General features: G+C 41.8%; 1 protein-coding gene across 6 annotated transcripts in view; it reads left to right on the forward strand.

The window, feature by feature from the left end:
- The window catches only part of col12a1a (collagen, type XII, alpha 1a), a 55081-nt gene that overhangs the window by 26891 nt on the left and 5851 nt on the right, over nucleotides 1–22339 (forward strand). For 3 of the 6 annotated variants that reach the window (XM_034222065.1, XM_034222061.1, XM_034222063.1), the window contains 27 exons: nucleotides 966–1095; nucleotides 1208–1347; nucleotides 1481–1610; nucleotides 4797–4942; nucleotides 7828–7957; nucleotides 8104–8246; nucleotides 8432–8561; nucleotides 9112–9231; nucleotides 9359–9505; nucleotides 9622–9738; nucleotides 9828–9980; nucleotides 10119–10193; nucleotides 10295–10434; nucleotides 10570–10693; nucleotides 10797–10940; nucleotides 11205–11369; nucleotides 11624–11662; nucleotides 11770–11908; nucleotides 12784–12926; nucleotides 13340–13449; nucleotides 18012–18170; nucleotides 18485–18562; nucleotides 19406–19492; nucleotides 19924–19977; nucleotides 20796–20891; nucleotides 21195–21248; nucleotides 22203–22256. In XM_034222065.1, coding sequence (XP_034077956.1) covers nucleotides 966–1095; nucleotides 1208–1347; nucleotides 1481–1610; nucleotides 4797–4942; nucleotides 7828–7957; nucleotides 8104–8246; nucleotides 8432–8561; nucleotides 9112–9231; nucleotides 9359–9505; nucleotides 9622–9738; nucleotides 9828–9980; nucleotides 10119–10193; nucleotides 10295–10434; nucleotides 10570–10693; nucleotides 10797–10940; nucleotides 11205–11369; nucleotides 11624–11662; nucleotides 11770–11908; nucleotides 12784–12926; nucleotides 13340–13449; nucleotides 18012–18170; nucleotides 18485–18562; nucleotides 19406–19492; nucleotides 19924–19977; nucleotides 20796–20891; nucleotides 21195–21248; nucleotides 22203–22256 — 3147 coding nt within the window. The remainder of the gene's footprint in view (nucleotides 1–965; nucleotides 1096–1207; nucleotides 1348–1480; nucleotides 1611–4796; nucleotides 4943–7827; nucleotides 7958–8103; nucleotides 8247–8431; nucleotides 8562–9111; nucleotides 9232–9358; nucleotides 9506–9621; nucleotides 9739–9827; nucleotides 9981–10118; nucleotides 10194–10294; nucleotides 10435–10569; nucleotides 10694–10796; nucleotides 10941–11204; nucleotides 11370–11623; nucleotides 11663–11769; nucleotides 11909–12783; nucleotides 12927–13339; nucleotides 13450–18011; nucleotides 18171–18484; nucleotides 18563–19405; nucleotides 19493–19923; nucleotides 19978–20795; nucleotides 20892–21194; nucleotides 21249–22202; nucleotides 22257–22339) is intronic. The other 3 variants (XM_034222062.1, XM_034222064.1, XM_034222066.1) reach the window with 1 other exon arrangement.

Raw genomic sequence — 22339 nt, forward strand, 5'->3', positions numbered from 1 at the left:
GAGGATTTCAGCAAATGAAGATAGCCCCGGGAGCTTTGCGTTTTTTTGTCTGGGACAATAAGTCTGTTTTTGGAAAATAGTCTGACACACATTCTGTACTTGAGTACAATAAAACATCCTACTTTTGTTTGCTGGTAAAACATTTAGCTAATTTGTTTAGAGACAGAGCTGTACAGTGATTAAACAAATCCACAGAGGATTAAATCCAAAGCTCATACAATAGCATACACAAATCCTCACGCAAACACAGAAGTAATGCAATAAATCATCAACAGTCATGACCGTTATGACATAACATCCGTCTGTTTCAGCCATCAGAGCACAGATTTATCTTGGCCAGTGTGCTGTGTGTTAATCATGTCAAAACAATCCTCCTCTGAAATGCTGACAGTCCAGTAGCTGTCAGGTAGAATTATTTCCATAAAGTTATTGACATCAATTTAAGGCACGCATGCGTGAGTTCTCTTTTATCCCATCTGATAAACAGATCAGATACATATTCCCCCAGTGTACACTAGATTTGCCAAAAGTAGTTGAAAACTAAAACATGTAGAAAATTCAAATGCCTTTTAAGAAAATGAATAGTCTACTGTCTTTTACAGTTAAGACTGAAGTAAACTGTTTAATTAGCTAGACATGTCCATGAGCCCAAAGTGTTTTGTGTCTCTTTGAACACAAAGAGACACAACTAAAAACGACTCAGCATTCCCACAAAACAAATCCATAAAAGCAACAAAGAGACATAAAGAGACCATATTGACTATGGAGAGGGGAACCATAACCAAAAAGAGATACAAAGCAACTATAATACTTTCTAAAATAATGACTGAGCCCTTGGACTCATTGTCTCCTTACCCGCCCTAGTTAATCAATATAATCATCTAAGGTTTGCAGACAGTGTCATTGATTGATTGAGAGTTATAAGAATATTTGATGTAAGCTGACATTTATTCTTCCCTCTCTAGACCCAGGTTGGAGGGAAGAAGAATACTGTCCTGCTCCCCAAGCTGACCCCTGACACTGAGTACTCCATCACCGTGGTAGCAGTCTACGCCAAAGGACTTAGCCCAGAGCTGAACGGCCCCGGAAAGACCAGTGAGTTTTCTTCCACTTTGGCTGCACCCAAAAACAGCTCTCATGCTTTTTTGCATGAAGGCTTACAGACACTGTTTGGGTTTGAATTCATCATACTTTTGTCTCACTCCAGAGCCTTTGGGTGGTGTTAGGAACCTTCAGGTCACTGACCCCACCACCAGCACCCTGAATGTCCAGTGGGAGGCTGCCGAGGGCAACGTGCGTCAGTATAGGATCTTCTATGTGCCTGCCGCTGGAGGAAAGGAAGAGATGGTAAGATGGAAAAAACGGTTCTAAAACATTAAACTATGTTGAATGAAATGTTCCTTTCCTATAATTGCAATTACGCCATACCTTTAATGCCCGGAGCACAACCTGATGTATGTCTTGTTTTACTTCTATCCAGGTCCAGGTTTCAGGAAGCACCTACAAAACTGTGCTGAATAACCTTCAGTCTGACACTCTCTACACAGTAACTGTGGTTCCCATTTACTCCGCTGGAGAGGGACAACGCATGTCTGAGGATGGCAAAACATGTAAGAACTGCATGCCTTAAATCATTGGTCCCATGTCACAAAGTTGATCCATGCAGGGACGTTTAAAAAGCAGCTGTGCCATCCTTGAAAGACAGCTCCCAGGGTTTAGAATAGCCCATGGAGACTGAGAAGATGAGAATGATACATACTGCATGATGTCAGTGGGATTTCAGCACGTGGGCTTACGTGAGGCAGAGCTCGTCCCTGCCTCACTCTTCATCGCTCCCATGTAGTTGTAGCGGAGCTCGGCAAATTTTCTGATTTTGACTATAAAAAGCGATTGGAATCAAACATAAATCACATTTACAACACAGATCAGTGGAGACATTTTATTATTATTACTATTTAGTTTTTCTTTAGTTGTTTTTCCGTTACATTGTAGTATGGCCAGTCTATGAGTATGACAGGTGAGGCTCTGCCTCCCCTGCCTCCCCTGACTGCACGTCGCTGGTCACAGCGTATAGGCTACTTCAGCGGAATATAAAAACAGCGGCCCGGGGTGCAAAACGCATCAATGACAGCGACCCTCTACCACACAAAACAACATCATTTATATAAACACCTACCATGACAGGGCACCCACAGCCAAGTAACAATTACAAATGAATTAAGTCGGCACGGCAGCCCACATTGAAAATGACTTAGGCCTACCTTTGATGATCAAATCACTTAAACACAAAGTCCATCCTCCTGTCCTTTTGGATGAAGCACTTGATGGCGGGCCATGCAGCTGATCCTTTGCCACTCCAGTTTATCATTGTAACTCAATCTTGAAAATGACTCGGTTAATAATTTCGCAACGATGTCATCACTATCACTGAAGTGAGCCATCATGAACGAATTTATGCTAATTATAAATCTATCGTTTAGATTTATGGTTCGAAAATAATAAAAGTAGGGTAGACATGTGGATATTATCCGGCTGAACAAAACGTGCATTTATCTAACAGGTACGTTCCACAGACCTTATTTCGAGCTATTTTCCAAAATCCTATGGAGAAATCACATTGGTTTCTGTCGAGGGAATCCGAGCGCAGTTTACTTCCGGGTTTTGGGACGCGTCACTGCACCACTTGCATAGAACTCACAGCGGGCGGAACTTGTCATAAAGTCCGCAAAAATAGTGCCCGCCCATTTAGAGGGAAGATATGATTGGTCAATTGTACTGTCATTTGACATTACTCTCTCATTGAGTTACTATAGCGGGCCCTCTGTGAATGTAGATGTAGAGAGGGACCAACAAGCTCTCCCGTCTTCACATAATTCGCAGAGACGGCATTTAACCCTTCACATTCCAACAGAAACTGAACAGGCAGATTCGAAGGATTTATTTCTTTGGAAATGTTATTTTAAATACAATTAAATCAAGTTATTTTGGTAAAACTAATGTAACAACAAAAAAGATATGAAAAATAATATATAAAAAAAAATGTTTTTTTTTTTTTAATGTTTTCAAATATTATTTTTTAGAATATCTTAGGCCCTCACAGAGGGCCTAGAGGGCCCTGACAGGAATCCATTCATGTCCCTCCAGAATGAGATTTCTGGCTTTGGTAGCTGATTTGATGTCATTGTACGTCAGGAGCCTTCAATAAGGCAGCCATTTAAAGCTGATTGCTTCAACTCGTCAAAATCCTTTCACAAGCTGTAAGCCTAGCCAAACCGATCCAGTTCCATTTTTTGCGGTGACTTAATGCACACCTTACATGTAAAATGTAACATGAGACGTAACATAAAAAGACAGCGTTTCGCTCAGTCAGCTAACTCCGAACTTCATTGAAGAACACAGACTTTTCCAGTTTCTCGCACAATTTCAGACCACCAAACTCTGCTGGGAATGAGTCAGCATTTTGCGGGGTGATTGTGTAGGAAGGAATTCCTCCGGGTTGGCAGCATTATAATGGTGTCTTCTCTCTCTTTCCTGTAATATCATCCATTTATAGGTTGGAATGAAGGGTAGTGGTCAGGATAATGATGGAGCTTGGGAATGGGGGAGGGGGTGTATTGAGTAATTGGCTGTCCTTTGGGAAAAAGAAACAGAAGAGGGGGGGTGGTTGTTAGAAATGAATGGAGAGCATTATATGTGTTATGGCTCTAAGTCACTTGGCTAAGGTCATGCTCCATGCCTGCTACTGTTACCCCCATTTTCCCTCCTGGAGCAATAGTCCTTCATGTTCAGTGGCTTTTCCCTCGAAATGTTAACCACTGTTGTACAGTATGTACAGTATATTACATCATACTGCGACAACATTATTTTACCGCTAATCTTGTTACAGCTGTGGAATTTTTTGTCATCTCCACTCAAAGTAAATGTATTCCCCCTTTTTGCCATTGAATTTAAGGAAGGATCTGCTCATATTCAAACCCCTGGCGGTTTAATTGTGCCTCGAAATACAAAGCAGCTTTTCCATGCAACAGGCATTGGTTAGTGTAACTTTAAAGTACGGAAGCTCACTCACTGTGTTCGGCCCACTGTGTTTTTCCCATGCATTTATGGGCTCATTATGAGCAGCGGCACAAAACATCTAAACATCTGCTTTGGATTTTTTAGAAGTCAGCTTTCACACAGGGCTGCACATTCGTCCTGTATCCTTTTCATTAACCTTCAGGGCACTGACAGGAAGCGTCCTGGTGATAGCAGTATTGTTAAATAACGTCTTAAACTTGTCTCCGTTGGTCTGTGGCCAGCATTGTTCAGTGTTTTATTGAAATGTTCTCATTTAGTGATTGGACTGCTCCGCCTGTCCACAAAACTAGTCTAGACCACGTTAAATGGGACAAAAGTAGAAGGACATTACTACTGATTAGTAGCCTAACAAAAAGTTGTTAATAATCCCTATAAACCACATAAGGTCAAAGTTAGACAAATAGGAAAATACCACATGGAAAATGCTTGGGGTGGTTCTATGGTATTCATGGTTTTAGCCTCTCATTTGCTGACCTCTGTCCATTCCTCACTTACGATTATCTGACCTAAACAATCTGTTTGTGTCTCTTATTTCATCCCCTCTCCCAATCTGCCTTTCTAATCTAAACAAACCTCTTGGGTTGCTGACCTTTAACCTCACCCTGTCATCACTATTTTCTTCCCACTTGAATCTTCTTTTGGCTCTTCCTTACCCCACCTTGACCTTTGACTTCCATATCTCCCTCTCTACATCTGACAACCCAACATTCTTGGCTCAGCAGTGGAGCGTAGCCCCGCCAGGAACATCGAGGTTTTCAACCCAACTACCAACACTCTGAACGTTCGCTGGGAGGCTGCCACGGGCCCGGTCCAGGAGTACCGGGTGGTCTACTCTCCTCTGACTGGAGCTGGGCCCTCTGAGTCGGTGAGTTTCCAACCACTGTGTAGGAAGCAATGCACTTTAGCACATATGCATGAAAACATTTAGAGTTGGTGTGCAATAGCAACCCATCAATGACAATGACTATTCCCCCTAAATCATTGCTCTACACCAGGGGTGCCCACACTTTTTGGGCTGGTGAGCTACTTTTGAAATGACCAGCTCACTGAGGTCTACCAACCAAAAATAAAATCCCAAATTGCAAGGGTTGCTGAATAACACGTTTTATTTATACATGGGATAATAGGGCTGCAACCAACGACTAATTTGATAATCGATTAATCTATCGATTAATTAAACGACTAATCGACTATTCGGACTATTACTGTATGCCTTGCACAATTTCTCAAACACTCTTATTTAGCCATCAACTTTTAGATTTAGCTTGAGGTTGTTTTAGGCATGTGGAAACTAACAATGAAGACAATAAAGAGTAATACTTGATTCAAAAATACATATATTATTAAATTAACAAATTGTTTACAAAATTAACATTGCTTTTTATTTAAATAAAATAAATAATATTTCACATCAAAAGAAACAACAATGTTTTAACAAATCGTATTAAATAATCTGATGACAGAATTGTAAACAGAATAGCTGAAACTTTAACAAAAGAGTAACTCAGTTTCCTCTAATCATTAACCCATGTTTGTATCATTGTGTTAACTCGTGTGTTGCTGCTAGCATACATAACACCTGACGTGGAAACGTTACTCGTGGATGGAGCTGCAGAGCTGCTAGAAAGACAGTCGAGCCCGGTGCATTCCTCCGTCTGCATGCGGTGCACTTTTGCTAAATGAACTTTAGACAAATTGCTCGTGTTACCGCCCTTACATGCTAAACACTCTTGGCAAGGAGCATTGTCTGCCTCAAGACGGGTAACATTTAACCACACCTTGGAGCGCTTCTCTCCGCCATCCCCACCATGTGTTGCTGCATGGAGCAGCTGCGTGTGTGTAAACTGCCCCGCCCCCTCGCACACAGACGGGGGAGAGATCTCGTCTGGATCGGAAAGGTCGAAAATACACCGACCATTGACGCATTTGTTTGTCTTTTTGCATGTTAGAAACGAGTTGGCGACACTAAGACTGCGAGATAATATTTGTGTAGCAATAATTCATGACCTTTCTAAACTCGCTACTCGGAGGGAAGTCGCTGTCATATGCCTTGTGAACACTCCGATAATGCGTTATCCACGTAATAATAATAATAATCCACGTTACCTTTCTTTGGCAGAGCGACGCTTGCTTTAAAATAAGGCAAATAACCTTTGAATGTGACATCACAAAAAAATATTCTTCCTCCATTCTGGGTGGAAGTGGTATGTCTTTAGCTTCTTGCTCGGTCCCGCACTCATTTTGTTGTTTCTCTTGTTTGTCTCTTTAACTTAATTTGAGTTTTCCCGGCACTTGACTGATTTTGTATCGCTTTGCATTCTGGGTTAACAGACTGGAAAGCGATAGGTCGCTTTTTCTGTCAATCAAGTAAACTCCTGAATTAAGTGTCAGGGAGGCCAAGGGAGGAGGGATCAAAACCTGTTTAGTCTATTTTAACGGAACAGGATTTTTTTTATGAATGACTCGCGATCTACCAGCATTGCCCCCGCGGTCGACCGGTCGCCCGCGGTCGACGTACTGGGCACCTCTGCTCTACACACACAAACACTAAGAGTTTAAGGAGAATTACAGCACACCCCGATGGAGGTGTGAGCACATGTCGCCCAAGCAGCAACCCATTAAAATGTTTGACCAGCATTTACAGTCTACCATATGTGATCAGGAATGAAACGTCCATTAGTCTGTTCACCAAATGGTCAATGTGAGTGTGTTTGTCAGCACGCCACTTACTGCCAGTGGAATTCCTTCCTTTAACACACTGTTAAATATTTGAATCAAGACTGCTTTCATTAAATCCCAACTACCGTTCTTGACACGATATGTGACATCTGGAACCAGTGAGCCCTCATCTCTCTGGGTTGCTAAAAGAAGGAACTTTTGAAATGTTACCGCCATTAGCTTTCTCCAGCATCTGCCAGAAAGACTGCACCATTAAGAACGGTTCCTTCACTGGGACTCTATGGTCTTTGAAGAGTGAGGCATATTCCAGTTTATTGATAGAGACATTTGAGCACATTTATGGCAAGCCCAGGCCTTTTCCGTGACTGGAGCGAATGTGGCCACCAGCAAATTTAACACCAGCTGGAGATTTGTTGTGAGAATTCTAAGCTTCACTAAACTCGCCTGTGATGTTATGTTTTCATTCTGAGAATTTCAAGCACCTCTTTAAATTATACACATGGACAGATGGGAGCTGCCTGTAGATAAAAGGACATTGTTGTTGCATTGAAACAATAATAAGCAGATTCCTAAACCCATTTGCTGGTCTGACACTCACATGTGTTCCATCCCTCACACAACCCCCCCCCCCCTCACACACTTTCCTCCAATGCCATCGTAAGCACCTACACAAGTGTTAATCCCTCCCGCTGCCTCACTCACTCTCAGAGGTTATCACCAGCCCTCGAGGAATGCTGACCTTAATCCATCCAAATTAGTAACTAAGAGACAGGGAGCAAGTTAGGAGGTGGCTCCTATGTAATCAGCTGCCCTCACTGTCGGGTTCAAAAGCAATGCCGCCTGTCAAACATCAAAGGCTCTACCTTTCACTTGGTGCTGACAGCAAAGGCCTGTTTAGTCAAGGAAAGGTGTCAGGGAGAGTGTTCAACACAGACAGCTGTTATATAAATAAACACATTTGCTATTATCTTTGTCTAATTGTACTTGTTTGTTAAGGATTTTAGTCTAAACCTGGTGCCCTGAAACTCTTGAAAAGTGTATTTTTCTGACATGCCCGGTGTCTTCATACAGGTTCTGGTACCAGGGAATAAACATGAGGCTCTGCTGCCGCAGCTGCTCCCAAATACTGATTACAATGTCGGAGTGGTCGCCCTGTATAGCGACGGCGAAGGACCTGCTATCAGTGATGCTGGAAAGACACGTAAGAATCTGGGGGTTTAAAGACCAATAAACAACATAAATAATGTATTTCTACATTTAGCCCCATTATTTAACATGCAATAAGACATATGTCGATGTTTCGAATGTACAGCACAAACACTCTTTTTCTGATGTTTCCTCACTCAGTGCCCCGCAGTGGCCCAAGGAACATGCTTGTATATGACCCCACCACCAGTACTCTCTCTGTGAGCTGGGAACACGCGGTTGGTCCCGTCACAGAATACAGAATCACCTACGCCCAGACCACAGGAGACCCCATCGAGGAATCTGTAAGCATGTTTAAAATCCTACATAGTTTTACTGCTGCTTGTGATTTGATAAATTGTTGTTTTAGATTGGCTGTTATCAATTTTGTCTGATGGTCCTGAGTCATAAAACAACTCTAATAGGTCTGAGATATTAATGCAAATGTGTCCCTCATGTCCATCTTGATTTATTGTTTATTTCTATATAGACTGTTGTACCAGGAAACAGAAACAATGTGGTCCTGCAGAACCTGGATCCAGAGACTCCTTATAATATCAAAGTGACTGCCATGTATGCTGACGGAGCAGGAGGAGAGCTGGAAGGAGATGGTCGCACATGTAAGAACTTTTCAATCTATGGGTTTGAACTGATACAGAGATCCTTTAAGGATAGGAAACTAAGCATACTGACAGACATGTATTAAATATACCATGAAGTGCACACACACATGAGTGAGGAGTCCACAGTGGAACATCTGAATGGATTTACCCATTAATTAGGATCATCAATTACTGTTGCAAAAAGTGGAGGAAGTGAAATTCTTGACTTGTCCTGAATGCCAAATGCACCAAGAGACTCTGCCAGGTAATTATGAACTGGCTGTCCTCCAATCAGAGAGAGCTCATGCCTCCAGTGTTGGCCAATGTCTTGCCTTATTTTGCCTTTCAAACAAAAGAAGCTCTATTACATATCACTATGCCTCTCCGCTCCTCTTTTTTGTAATTTCTCTGACGTTGTTACATTTATCATCCCCTTGATCACACCTTTCAACCATCATTCAAAAGTCATAATAAGTATAATAAAGTAATAACCCTGCTGACAAGATGCTGAAATTACACCCCATTGCATAAAAAAGAAGCCTTTGTTGACTGTGCTTGTTTCCAACAGTGGGTATGCTCGGCCCCAGGAACCTCCAAATTTCCGATGAGTGGTATACCCGCTTCAGGGTGTCTTGGGACGCCGCCCCCTCCAAGGTTACCGGATACAAACTTGTCTACCAGGCTGAGGGTATGGACAACTGTTTTAAATATACATACGTATATGAAAGTTACATATATATATATATAATCAGAGACTTTCTTTTTAATACAAACACATATAGAGACTTTTTAAAATGTAAGTGTTTTCCTTTCAGGCTCTGATGAGTCCTTAGAGGTGTTTGCTGGAGATGTGACCACCCACCAACTGCACAACCTGAAACCTGGAACCACCTATGACGTGAAGGTGCTGGCACAGTATGCAACAGGTCTCAGTGAGCCTCTCATTGGACCAGGAACCACATGTAAGCTGATCATTTATTACTTTACAGTTTTAACAGCACACAATGTAATTGACTGCCAATCAATCCATGGTCATGCAAATAAAAGAATATGTACTGAGATAAAGGTTTTCCTTTAGTGTACCTGAATGTGACCGACCTGACCACCTACAATGTTGGGTATGAGTCCTACTGCATCAGATGGACCCCTCACAGAGCAGCTACGTCCTACAGACTCAAAGTCAATCCAATTGATCGTAAGTGCTTAAACCCAACCCAATAAATGCATTGTTGATGTTGGAGCAACCTGAATTTGTCTAATCTGGATTATTTTTCCCTCCTCTAGAATCCAAGCGTGGGGCTCAGGAGATCACCGTCAGAGGCTCAGAGAGTAGCTACTGCTTCGATGGCTTGTCCCCTGACTCTCTCTACGATGCCACAGTGTTCGTCCAAACCCCCAACCTGGAGGGACCTGGCGTCGGTGTGAAGGAGAGGACATGTAAGATCATCAATGCTAGTTTCATGCTAGCTACTGTAACCTCTAATTTATTTTGGAGTTACACGAATATGCGTTCACAATCCACAGTGTAGTATATCATTGTCAATTGTTCACACTTGTTTCTGTTTTGTCGAGCAGTGGTCAAACCAACAGAGGTGCCCACCGAGCCTCCAACCCCCCCTCCTGCAGCAACATTCCCCCCTGCACTCGATGGTGAGAAAAGCCCAGTCATTCTTATAATCGTGCTTAAATAATAGTACTTAGATTTTGCTGGGATAAGACTTTTTGTTAACACCGTTGTACCTGCGCCATAGTTTGCAAGGGTGCCAAGGCAGACGTGGTCTTCCTCATTGATGGTTCATGGAGTATTGGAGATGATAGCTTCAACAAGGTCATCCAGTTTGTCCAGAGCATGACCGGAGCCTTTGAAGATATCAGCAATCGCGGCATGCAGGTCAGCACAAACCTTGAATCCATCTTCAATGTTTATTTCTTTGTACAGACAAACTGACAATATGCAACACTTTGAAATATCTACTTTGTGTGTGTCATTTTCACTTTCATCATTTGTTTTGTTTCCTTCAAACAGGTTTCATTTGTGCAGTACAGCGACGATGCCAAGACCGAGTTCAAGCTGAACACCTACCAAGACAAGGGTGTAGTGATATCAGCTATTCAGAATGTGCGCTACAGAGGAGGAAACACCAAGACAGGTACACCACTTGAGCTGCAGTTTAGCAAACAAATTGTTCTAGATGTGATGAATTCCAAAGACTTTATGTTCTCTCTTCCTTCTCATCCTCCTCCTTCACCCAGGCGTTGCTCTGAATCACGTCTATGAGAAGGTGTTCACCTCAGACAATGGCATGAGGAAGACCGTCCCGAAGGTGCTGGTGGTCGTCACAGATGGCCGCTCCCAGGATGACGTTAAGAAGAGCGCTGAAAAACTACAGCATTCTGGTGTGGAATATTATTAATCACTGCCGAGCTTTGTGTTTCGGTCTGTGTACTGTACTGATTATACTCTGTGTAGCAGAGCTGTTTTGAATGATCCATATCCCTGTTAGCACCCACACTTGATTTCCTCCATCAGAGCCACAGTTTTATCGCTGATTTAATACACTCTTGTAACAAACAGTGGAGTGATAAATTGCCTGTGGTTATTGGAGGCTTAACAATGGTCTCTGATGTTGTTGTGTGTGTTTGTGTGTTTTCCCTACGCAGGCTACAGTGTGTTCGTAGTTGGCGTGGCCGATGTGGACATGTCAGAGTTGCGACTTATCGGCAGCAAGCCCAGTGAGAGACATGTGTTCGTTGTCGACGATTATGACGCTTTTGCCAAGATCCAGGACAACCTGATCACCTTCATCTGTGAAACAGCCACTTCCAGTAAGGCAACCATCAACACACCACAACAACAAACATTAGTTTTTCGCATTCGGAGAGGAAAACATTGCTTTTTAATTAGATTCTTTCACCTAAATTGTGGTTGATAAGTGCACCTACAGAGGCAACAGGAAGCTTACCTATTGCTGCACATTCAAACTGGTACACTGCCATGAAATGTACGAACACACACAAATCACTCTCTTTAAGCCTTAATCTGTTTTTCCAACCCTTTAAAACTATTTGTCCTGTTTCAGCCTGCCCTCTGATCTACATCAATGGCTTCACAACACCTGGTATGTATACAGCATACACCTTACCCTCCACAGCTTTTATGCTAGTTTTAAGATTGCCATTTCCATTTGCATGCTCTTAACGTGTCTCCTCATTTGATCTCTTCCAGGCTTCAGGATGCTGGAGGCTTTCAACATCACAGACCGAACATTTGCTGGCATGAATGGCGTATCCATGGAGCCCGGCTCCTTTAACAGCTACATTGCCTACAGGATGCACAAGGATTCCTTCCTTAACCAGCCCACCAAGTAAGAGCTAGAGACTAACAAGTATGTGTGTGTCAAACAGAGGGAATGTAAGCCTCACCAAGTGTATATTCCCAGCCTATTGGTCTTATCTCCTGTGCACTATTATCCTGCCCAGCCCTCAGTCATTACTCATAATAATGTTCCAACGCCTTTAGTCATAGGGGTTTCCCCAGTGCCCTTTGGCAAAAGCCCACAGTCTTGTTTGTTGTTGCAGCTTGTGGTGTATGAGGTGCTAGCAGGAACACACAAAAATGTGGTCGTAGAATAAAAAATGTTTGGGACCAGGCCCTCCTCCCACCTGGTAGCAAACAAATCACCCCTGGGTCAAGAGCTGTGTCCCTTTATTGGGCCTCATTTAAGTGGTGTTAGGAAATTGCTGCGGGAGTCCCTAAGTCTCTTCAACATACTTTGTTAATATGTTTATAATGATGCATACTTTGTGTGCGCACAAATGGAAACACTTCAAACTGCAGCAAACTAGAGGGGACAGGAAATACCTTCAATATGTGGGCAATTTCTGCAAGGCCGGGGAGAAAACTGGCAATCATTTACAGGTTCTGCACCTCGGACAAACCAGGAACTGTATAATAGTAGAAATGTAATAGTCTTTTCTAGTGAGATATTCTGACTGCTTGTGCAATGAGGGCACAGCTCTGACCCATGAGTCATCATGACATGGTAGGATAGAGGGTGTCGTTTTTCTCATACTGATATTCTGAACAATCTGTGCTGTTGTATTTGCTGTAAAGTGTCTCTACTGTAGGCTATTTTTATTATATGTACAGCACTTTGGCTCGACCAAAAATCGTTTATAAATGTGCAATATAAATAAAACTTGATTTGATTTGATGGTATGTTTTTTTTTAATCTAACAGGGAGATCCATCCGGATGGTCTTCCCCCATCCTACACCATCATCCTCCTCTTCCGCCTGCTGCCAGACACAGGCTCCGAGACTTTTGATATCTGGCAGATTTCCGACAAAAACAACAACCCAGAGGTCGGGGTCACCATCAATCGTAAGCTTCTCATCCTGTTGTGGCCCCCTCCGCGGGAGGGGGAAGCTGCTGTATCTGACCCAACATAGACACAGCTGTACACTCTTTATTAGCAACTTAAACTGCTCACTTTCCCCCTATTACCACATTTGTCAATATCATAGACAAGTGGAGAAATATTGAAGTAAAACAAAAAACACAATCACATTCAGATCTTTTATTTGGCTCTTCTTCAATACTGTGTAAGAGAAAGCCTTACACATGTGGTAAATGCATGCAAATTATTACGGACATGCACCAAATCCCTCCAGGCCTTCCCTTCATCCTTATTTGCTCTCTACAACTATGTGTTCTGTTAAGTCCTGTCAGCACTTTGCATGCCACAGCATTGTAACACACTGTCAGAGAATAATCAAAGGCTCTTTTCTTTCCAGCTTCCAGCAAAACAATCTCGTTCTACAACAAGGACACCCGAGGAGAGATCCAGAAAGCTTCGTTCAATGAGGGGCAAGTGAAGCAGGTTTTCCATGGGAGCTTCCACAAGGTAAACACAATGCATGATTCTTACAGAGAGGAGTACCTCTGCTCACAACATAGTGATATTATTAAAATGTACTTTAATAGGACACACTGGGAATCTTTTGTGTGTATCCTTTCAGAAATGGTGATTTTGAATGTAAAGATTTGACAAACAGCCAACGTATCGTATTGCTCTGGTGTCAAAGTGGCCTTTGGGCCTTTTTTATGATTTGACATTAAGCTGTTCATTTGATGAATGGGTGATGGAGGCTATAAATACATTTAAAGAGAGGTTGGAGCAAAATTCTAATACCCCAGTGACCCAGCAATACGTGCAAACTGACACAGTCAACCATGGAGGTTCGACCACATTAAGGCTGGAGACTGTCCTGGTAGTTGTTAAGTGAATTCCAAACCAGTCTGGTCCTAACTGAAGTAACAGTCAGGGAACTGGATCAATTTTAATGTTGGATAAAAAAAAGGCTTGAAGAATTTCCATAAAAGATACTAAAGTCTGTATATTTTCCCCTAAATAAACTGACTTTGTGGTATAACTTGAAACCTTCCCAAGAGATTAAGTGTACAGAAAGTTGGAAGAAAACATTGATAAAATTGATGCAATTGTGGCCAAACATTTTACTCCCCTGTTTCGGTCAATCTCCAAAAGTATTGGATCCTTTATTTTCCATAAATCAATGGCATGTTTGTTAGACTTCCCCTTTACTGGGAACCATCCCTGTCTTCAGAACTCCACGCTCTGAATCCAGATGTTTCCATCTGTACAATGAAGAATTTTCTTGACTTTGAAACTAATCCATGCCATCAGAGGCCCTGTCTCTCATAAAAGGAATTAAGATTGGATTCCCTTATGGCAGATCTTAATAAAAGGATTCATTAACATCAACTGCCCTTCAAACACTCTGTCAAAAGCTCTCACTTACAATAACCACCCACAATGGTGTTATTGTTTTGCAAACTCTGTTTCCTTTCAGTGGTTGGACCATTGCATTAGGCCACATGCCAAGCTTAAAACTGTGAAAAATGCAATTTGTACACTAGGGAGTCTTTTATGGCCACAGCAAGAGGTAAAGAGAGACATCAAATGCCTTCATATCAAACTCAAAGCAGCAGCGAATATAAAACATCCTTTGTTTTGTTCCACCGCAGTAGGGTGTAAAGACTAGAACAATGGGGGACAGTATATTTTCATACCAACCTTGAAAGACTTAAGATGCTGGAGGGAAAACGACTGCTTCCAATGTACTCAAAAATCACGTCTAATTGCGTTTGACTTTGTTCCCAAGGACAACATAGTGATTTAGCACACAGGTTTCTTTCCTCTCCCCTAATTCTAAGGTAATCAAAATGAACTACCCTTTACAATGTACCAGGGTCTTATCCGAGATCAAAGTCCGCCCACTTCCTGATATAACAAAGTGCAGTTTTTTTAACTGAATAACAGATGAGAGAGATATATTGGCCCCAAGATCAGAGCATCATGTACATTTCTTCTAACTTTGACCATTTAGCATCTCCACAACTAATGAGAGGGTAACCTCATGAAAGAGGGGGACCCTGGAAAATGTTGGGTCAGGGCTGTGGATGTGAATTACATCACTGATGGTCTAGTAAGACAGCAGAAGTGTGCGTCTGTGTTCTCTTAGTATGTGGCCATGCTGGAGACTGTAGTCTGAGTGTAAATTGGGTGGCTACTTTGTGGTGCCGTCGTTGTTGTTCCAGGAGCTGCAGCGGTGAACCTAGGTGCTCATTTACTGGTCTGCTGAGTAAGTGCCTCTACCAGCAGCTGTGGTGGTTTGTGTTTACATGATGTCAGTGGCTTCCCAACACTTTGTCCATGGCTACTACAAAGTGACCTCTGTAATAAAGTGTGTGTTCGTGCTGAAACCAGAGTGACCATTGATGAGGGTTGTCACAAATTGCTAGTTGTTGGGCTATTGTCCAAGTGTGAAGATAAACAAAACAAAACCCAGTAAACTCACATGGTGACATTTAGGTTTAAGGTTAACGATGTACAGCTTCTAAAGAATATTTGAATTATTGATTAACCAATGGATTATGACTTTGAATCATTGATTACTTCTTAAGCCTCTGGACCAGAAAGCAGATATAGAGCCTAAACACAAGGTTTAAGAAACTGAAAAGACATTTGTTTGTAACGTTTTACAAAACGTTTGGATTTGGGTCCACTCCAAAGTTGAATGGGTTTTTATATGGCCCATGCTTTACCCTCCTATAACATTTATGAAAATGGGTTTCTACCAACCATTCCAGTTAATGTTTCTAGTTCTAGAAGTAATCAGGTTTAATACAGTTTGTTAGTACTTTTAAATCATGGATTTCCTTTCCTCGTCTCTATATTGGTGCCATGGTTGCTGGCAGTACATTTTATTGAGAAATTGTGTCACTTGAGCTGCAGTTTATGTTGTTTGCTTTGTTAAATGTAAAGTACACTTTATGTGCATTCATCCCTCAGTGCTGGGTCAGAGAGTGCTTGCAGATTTGGCCTTTCTTCTCAGCCTAGTTAATAAAAGTAACCCAGGCTGGAGAGGTCGTGGTCTACCACTATGAGAACATGTGGGAAAGCTCTCAGAGATGACTTAAGCAGATGCTAGCCACTCACTAGCCCACTGGGGAATCCCTCCCACACTTACAGGGTGGGAGCCATAGAGGGAACTTTCCTGTGGACGTGAAGAAGACATTTTCCACAAGCCATGATGACAAGTCATGTATTAAGAGCTACACCGGTTGAACTTTGAGCATGTATGTTGCTGTAGTCACTAAACAGTGCACTAGAAACCTTATTGTTTTTTGATAAGTCCAGAACTCAGTCCCCGAGACATGGTTGGGAAGGTTCTGCCAATATTCGCATACACTCTTTAAAACAGAGAGGATTTTTTTTCACCAAATTGTCCACTGACTGCACTCATTGTGCTCTTCATTTGTCAGCACTTTCTTTAGACATGAAGAAGTCTTCCTTCAGTGAGATGGATAACTAACTGACCCTGAAAAACTCACTATAAATACAGGAATTGATATATTAAGTTCTCTTTCTGCAGAAAGCCTTGTCTATTCGCAGGTGCCAGATTAGACATGGGAGCTTCTCATCTCCAATCATACAATGAAATGTATCAGCCCAACTGGGGATTTTAGTATCAGTCACAACACTGTTTTCATTTAAATACCAATCTAATGAAGATTCATACTGTTTTCCAATTTCCTCTCAATGAAGCTAACCTAACCTTGGCCACATTTTGATAGAGAAGACTCTCACCTAATTATTAGTGAACGCATGATATAAAATGAGAGATTTATAAAAACGGGGGAACAGTCAGGACAAAGCCAAGAACAATAAGAACTAATCTGATAGCAATCATGGAAATATTTAAGTGTATTGGAGCGGAGACAGTGTCTGCCTGAAATCGTACCTTATGGAATCTGAGTGAGTGTTGACACAGCGAAGCGTGATGAAATCTTCTGTGTTAACAATTGATGAATGATAACAGTTCATCTGTCAACACTTTGCTGCAGTAGAGATCACTTAGCAGCAACTGAGGGAGCAGTGGTCATAAGAAAACTAGTTTTCCGAGGCCTTATTTTCCAGTCAATACAGTGTGTTCTTTATGTTTGCTTATTGGTCAGTGAGGTAACATTTACATGCTCATTATTGGCCATCCTACTATATCATCCAAAGCTGTTTTGGTTAGCCCTCAGGCGCATCATGGTATAACATTTCCATGCCAGAACCCCGGGATAAACGACACCCCTCTCTCTTTGCGGTCCACAGGAGAGTGTGTTCTGTTGCCAAGGAAGTCAACTGTAATTTTGTGATTGGTTGCCAAGAGCTATGTCCTAGTCTGTGGTTGGTATGGTTTTGTTGAAAGAAATGGTAGCTGTTTTCCTGACATAAAGAAAGCTTGTCTGACTGTTAAGCAGAGGGAAATGTGCAACAGTGTGGTGGAAAGTATGGAAAGTGTAGGACGTTACGTTTGATGGCACACCACAAATTATATTGCTTCAAGATGTGGAGCAGATTTCTCTCAACAAAAATCTTCCAAATCTGGCACTCTATCATTTTGTGTTGTTATACAATCACCAACGTGGGTATAGATACGCCTGCTTTTGTGTATTTCCTTTTTTTTTATCCATTCATCTGTAGAGGCATCAAACAGCAGTCCTGTGCCAAATCAGTAACCACTTTGGGGTAATATCAGTATCTATAATTAACATGGCTCTGCAAAGACTAAACAATTTACTCGATCTAGCAATTATGTGGAATACAGTATAAGCATCTTTAAAAGATTCAGACATGATTGAAAGAGCTTGAGTGGAGTTTTTCCCAGCCTTATGGTTGCACTTTCTTAAAGAATTGCCCTTCTTTTTAAAAGGGCAATCAGGGCGCTCTTCCGAATACAAATGAATGCCAAACCCAGCTTTTCAAAACCTTCAGTGGTCTTTAGTAGTCCCTGCCAAGTAATTGTGTTGCAACAAAGCTGGCAGCTGTGGAATATTAAGAAGACAAGAGTGTTTTGTTAATTATGCCCTCTCTCCATCCTTTCCCTCCCGCAGCTCCACATTATCGTCACTCCGGAGAAAGTCAAGCTCAACATAGATTGCCAGGAGGTGGCAGAGAAGCCCATCAAGGAGGCCAAAAACATCTCAGTGGACGGCTATGAAGTGCTTGGCAAGTTGGCCAAGTCTGGAGGCGGGAAGAAGCAGTCTGCAACAGTAAGCGAAAAAAGAAACTTGTAAAAACGTGAATCCGTGGAAAAGCACGTACGGAAAAGCCTCTCACGGCTTTTCAACGAATCAATATCTAAATCCTCTTGTGTGTAGATGCACAATTAAGTTAAAACTGCTCCCAGTGAGTCCTGAAAGAATGGACATTGCATATTTTCCAATTCTTGGTTGTTGTTGTTGTTTATAACTATAACTATTGGGCTATATAAATAAACATTGATTGATAACCGTATTCATTTTAATCAAGTGTGGGAGCCATTTGTAACACCCCTCCATTTTTTCCACCTTCTTCTGTTGTATAGTTCCAGCTCCAGATGTTCGATATTATCTGCAGCTTGAGCTGGATCAGCCGAGACAAATGCTGCGACCTGCCCGCCACAGTAAGAACAATGGACATTTAAGAATGATACAACAACAAAGTCTAGCTGAAAAGCCATGTATAGAGGGATTATTTGGCAGTGTTTTTATATAATTAAATATAATCCTGACTTTTGATGGTTCTTAGCATTAATAGTAGAGCAATCATTTATTAAAGTCTATTTACTGTGTGCATGCAGACTTTCTCAGATGTTTATGATTGCTGGTAGGTAGTCATTAGGCTCAATGCAAGGCTGATACTCAGATTGCGGTTTAAAAAGAGAGCTGAACTGAATAGAACCTTGTATCCTGAGTAATTGTGCGATTTGGATTGTTTCCAGTATGATCTCAAAATGACTTGAAAACAAGTGCTCCTTTGCAGCAGATCACGAAGCAGACGGAAAATCACATTTATTTTGACTCAGTACGAGTTAATACCGGATGCATGCACTTTAATCAAATGATGTGTAATTCATCTGTAATGTGCATCAGATATTAATACATCACTTCAATGATTGTTATGCAACTACTTTTGTCAAAGACTCATTTTCTGAAATGGGAAAAAGTTTGCAGCTGTCAGTGAGCGTCTGGTCTCAAAGCACAACGCTGACTTTGCGTGAGCCACTCTTCTGTCATGACCTTTTCTAGACTGTCTCTTCTTTTTAAACTCCATGAAATCAAAACGCTCCATCTGCCAGGATGCTGTCACAAAATTATATAAAGAATTTGCCTTTTTTTTACCCCTTGTATTCTGAATGCCAAGACATGGTCTCAATTATCAGTGGGTTCAAAATAGACTATATGAATACTTCTCATTTGTGTGAATGTTTGTATCTAATTCCTTCATCTTCTGTGTTTCTTTTCAGAGAGATGAGGCCAAGTGCCCATCCCTTCCCCACTCTTGCACATGCACGCAGGACAGCATTGGCCCTCAGGGGCCCCCTGGACCATTGGTAAAGACTTTCCCATGATCATCCCTTCCTGCCTTCTGTCGTCTATCTTCACCTCCTCTACCTCTGTCTATTTTAATGTGATGATGATGATGATGATGATGATGATGATGATGATAAAGCCATACGTTACCCTGCTAGCAATAATGACTGTACAGCTACACAGTTTGAACTTCAGCCGACTGGTATTTTGTTTTCCTTTGGAGACACCAGATGAGGATGAGACCAGTGGCATGCAATGAAATGTGGGCTCAGGAAGAAGTGTCAAAAGATAAATGCCTGTCGGAAAAACACACAGTAAAAAAGTCTTGAGGAGACGTCTGGAATATAACATCACTAAGCCCCTGTGAGGATTGCTAGGTCCTGAGGTTTTAGGGCTTTTGGAATCTCCTCCTGTTGCTTCTCTCACTCTGTGTATGGGATTATTTTTCCAGGGAGGCCCAGGTTCTAAGGGACCGCGAGGAGATAGAGGAGAAAACGGCAAACATGTGAGTAATGCCTTTTCTTTCCTTTAAGCAAATAATAATTTAGTTTGAATTTGTAACTGGTTTTACTCTTATTAATAAATGTAACCTCATTCATAACCAACTTGATATTATGAATGCTAAACGCACTAGGGCTGTACCCGAATATCCGTTCGTTGGAGTACTATTCGGGTTTCAATTTCGTTATTCGGATATTCGTTTTGTTTGTTTTTTCCCCGTTTTTTTCCCAAATTGAATTTATTGAAATCTCCAATATCAACGTAAGAGCTTGTGCCTCTTCGGGGGGGTGCTAACACTTAACCATAAACGTTATCGTTTACTTTCTCCGTATTTATATGTAGATATTACTTTTCTCCGTTAATCTCTGTCACGTTGTTTCCAAAGCAAAAACAACTTCCTGTCAACAGCGCTACCTCTCCTTCAAAATAAAAGCATGTCCATAAATAGGAGACATATACAACTGCAACGAAAGTAACAAACACAATGCCATATCCTTTTCAATTTCAAAGAACACAAATTGGGTTACATTAACAAATAACTATAAAACAACAATACTGTAGAATAACAAAATTAATGCCGTGAATACACCGAAATACACGTGTTGAAGCGGTTAGCTGCTGATTACTACCGAATATCCGGAGCCCGAAAAAAAAATCGGTATTCGGGACAGCCCTAAAACGCACATGGCCATTGTATTTGGTCCATTTCCACTGTTTAAGCTCATTTTCTATATTATGCAATAAAAAGTTCTGATTTGCGCTGTTCTTTTGTAAGATTGCGGTTATGAAACATCTTTGCTTTTTGTCTGGGAATTGCTGTAGGGTCCAATGGGTCCACGTGGTGAGATGGGCCCCGCTGGCTCAATGGGACCACCGGGTCCACAGGGCCCTAACGGACTGTCTCTGCCAGGAGCACCTGTAAGTTAACCTCTCTACAGAAGTCCATCCAGGGAATAAATAGTCGAGAATTTGTGGTAGATAGAGTTTAATATATACTACCCCTAATGGATACTGATCTTTGTTGATGTAGTGCAGTTTGTGTGTCTTTGTTCCTGACCCACGAGTAGGATTTACAGCTAAAGTCAAGACACATTGCTCTCCCCTCCTCTTCTATCCAGCTACTTTGTTTTCTTACCTGCAGATGTTCTTGCCAAAACATGAAATCAATCACAAATTCAAAAGGGATAATAGAAAGACTAAAGTTTCCTTTTCCAATATCAGGGTCGCCAAGGACCAAAGGGAGATGCTGGAGACCAGGGCCAGGCTGGCATGCAAGTAAGTACTCCCCCCCCCCCCCCCCCCCCCCCCCCCCCCTCTCTATTTTGTGGTTTATGAACAGGAAACAGGAGACTATCCATAGAGAGCAGCGTTGCTACCGGAGCCTCGACTGGATTCGGTCCACATACTGAGATTTAAACCACACTCAAAGTGGGAGGTTCACCATGCCATCCTCAGGGAGACCCAGACTCTGGAATTATCCCGTTGATTGACAAACAGTAGGAGGCTGGGGATGCAGTTAAATTATTAAGGAGCGCAGACTCATGTTACCAATTGGGGAATGAGGAATGGAACATGTTCTTCCTTAGCCTTGTAATTGAAGGTGATCGTGACTAAGCATCATTGAGTTACAGTAGATGTCATTCTGGAGGAAAATTAAAGTCACATAAAACCAGACCAACCATAACCTTTAAAGTTCAGAAGTCAGAGTTATTTGAAGTTAATGATATCAATGCTCTATTAAGTCAGAAACAGATATACATTTAAATTAAACCGGTTGCACATACCATGGGAACTTTTTTTATCAAAAGGGCATTTTTCAGTGGGCTGGCATTACATGGTCCTTTATCCATCTGAAGTCTTTTAGGCATCTCCCGCTATTCAACTGGACAGAACTAAGCCTCTGGTTATTCTGGCCTCTCAATGAGTGAATTTAGAAATGAGAGAAAGTCCTTTATCTATATTGGTTTAAGAGCTTATTGGCAGCATTATCTTTACACAATAAAGCTTATTATAACAGCACGCTCTGTTCGTATCTCTATTAGACATCATGTGTCTACAGACAAGAGGGAAATTGTTCTAGTTTTTTGTAACAAGATGATATATTGTCTTTGGCTGAAGAACTCCGGGACCTATGTCTTTAAATGTATGTTCAACAAAGGCATTAGGGAGCTTTGTAAATGTATGGTTCCTGATCATAGTGTTTGATTAAGTGTGTCTACCTTTTCCCAGGGTTCTACTGGGTCACGCGGTCCTCTGGGCCCTGTTGGACCAAGTGGAGCGCGGGTAAGATCTACCTACAGGCCTGCTAAGAGAACACACTGCATTCAAAGCCTACACATGCATCCAACACTTAGTTAAACTCATGT

Source organism: Gymnodraco acuticeps, unplaced genomic scaffold (genome assembly GCF_902827175.1).
Source record: "Gymnodraco acuticeps unplaced genomic scaffold, fGymAcu1.1, whole genome shotgun sequence".
Taxonomy (NCBI): Eukaryota; Metazoa; Chordata; class Actinopteri; order Perciformes; family Bathydraconidae; genus Gymnodraco; species Gymnodraco acuticeps.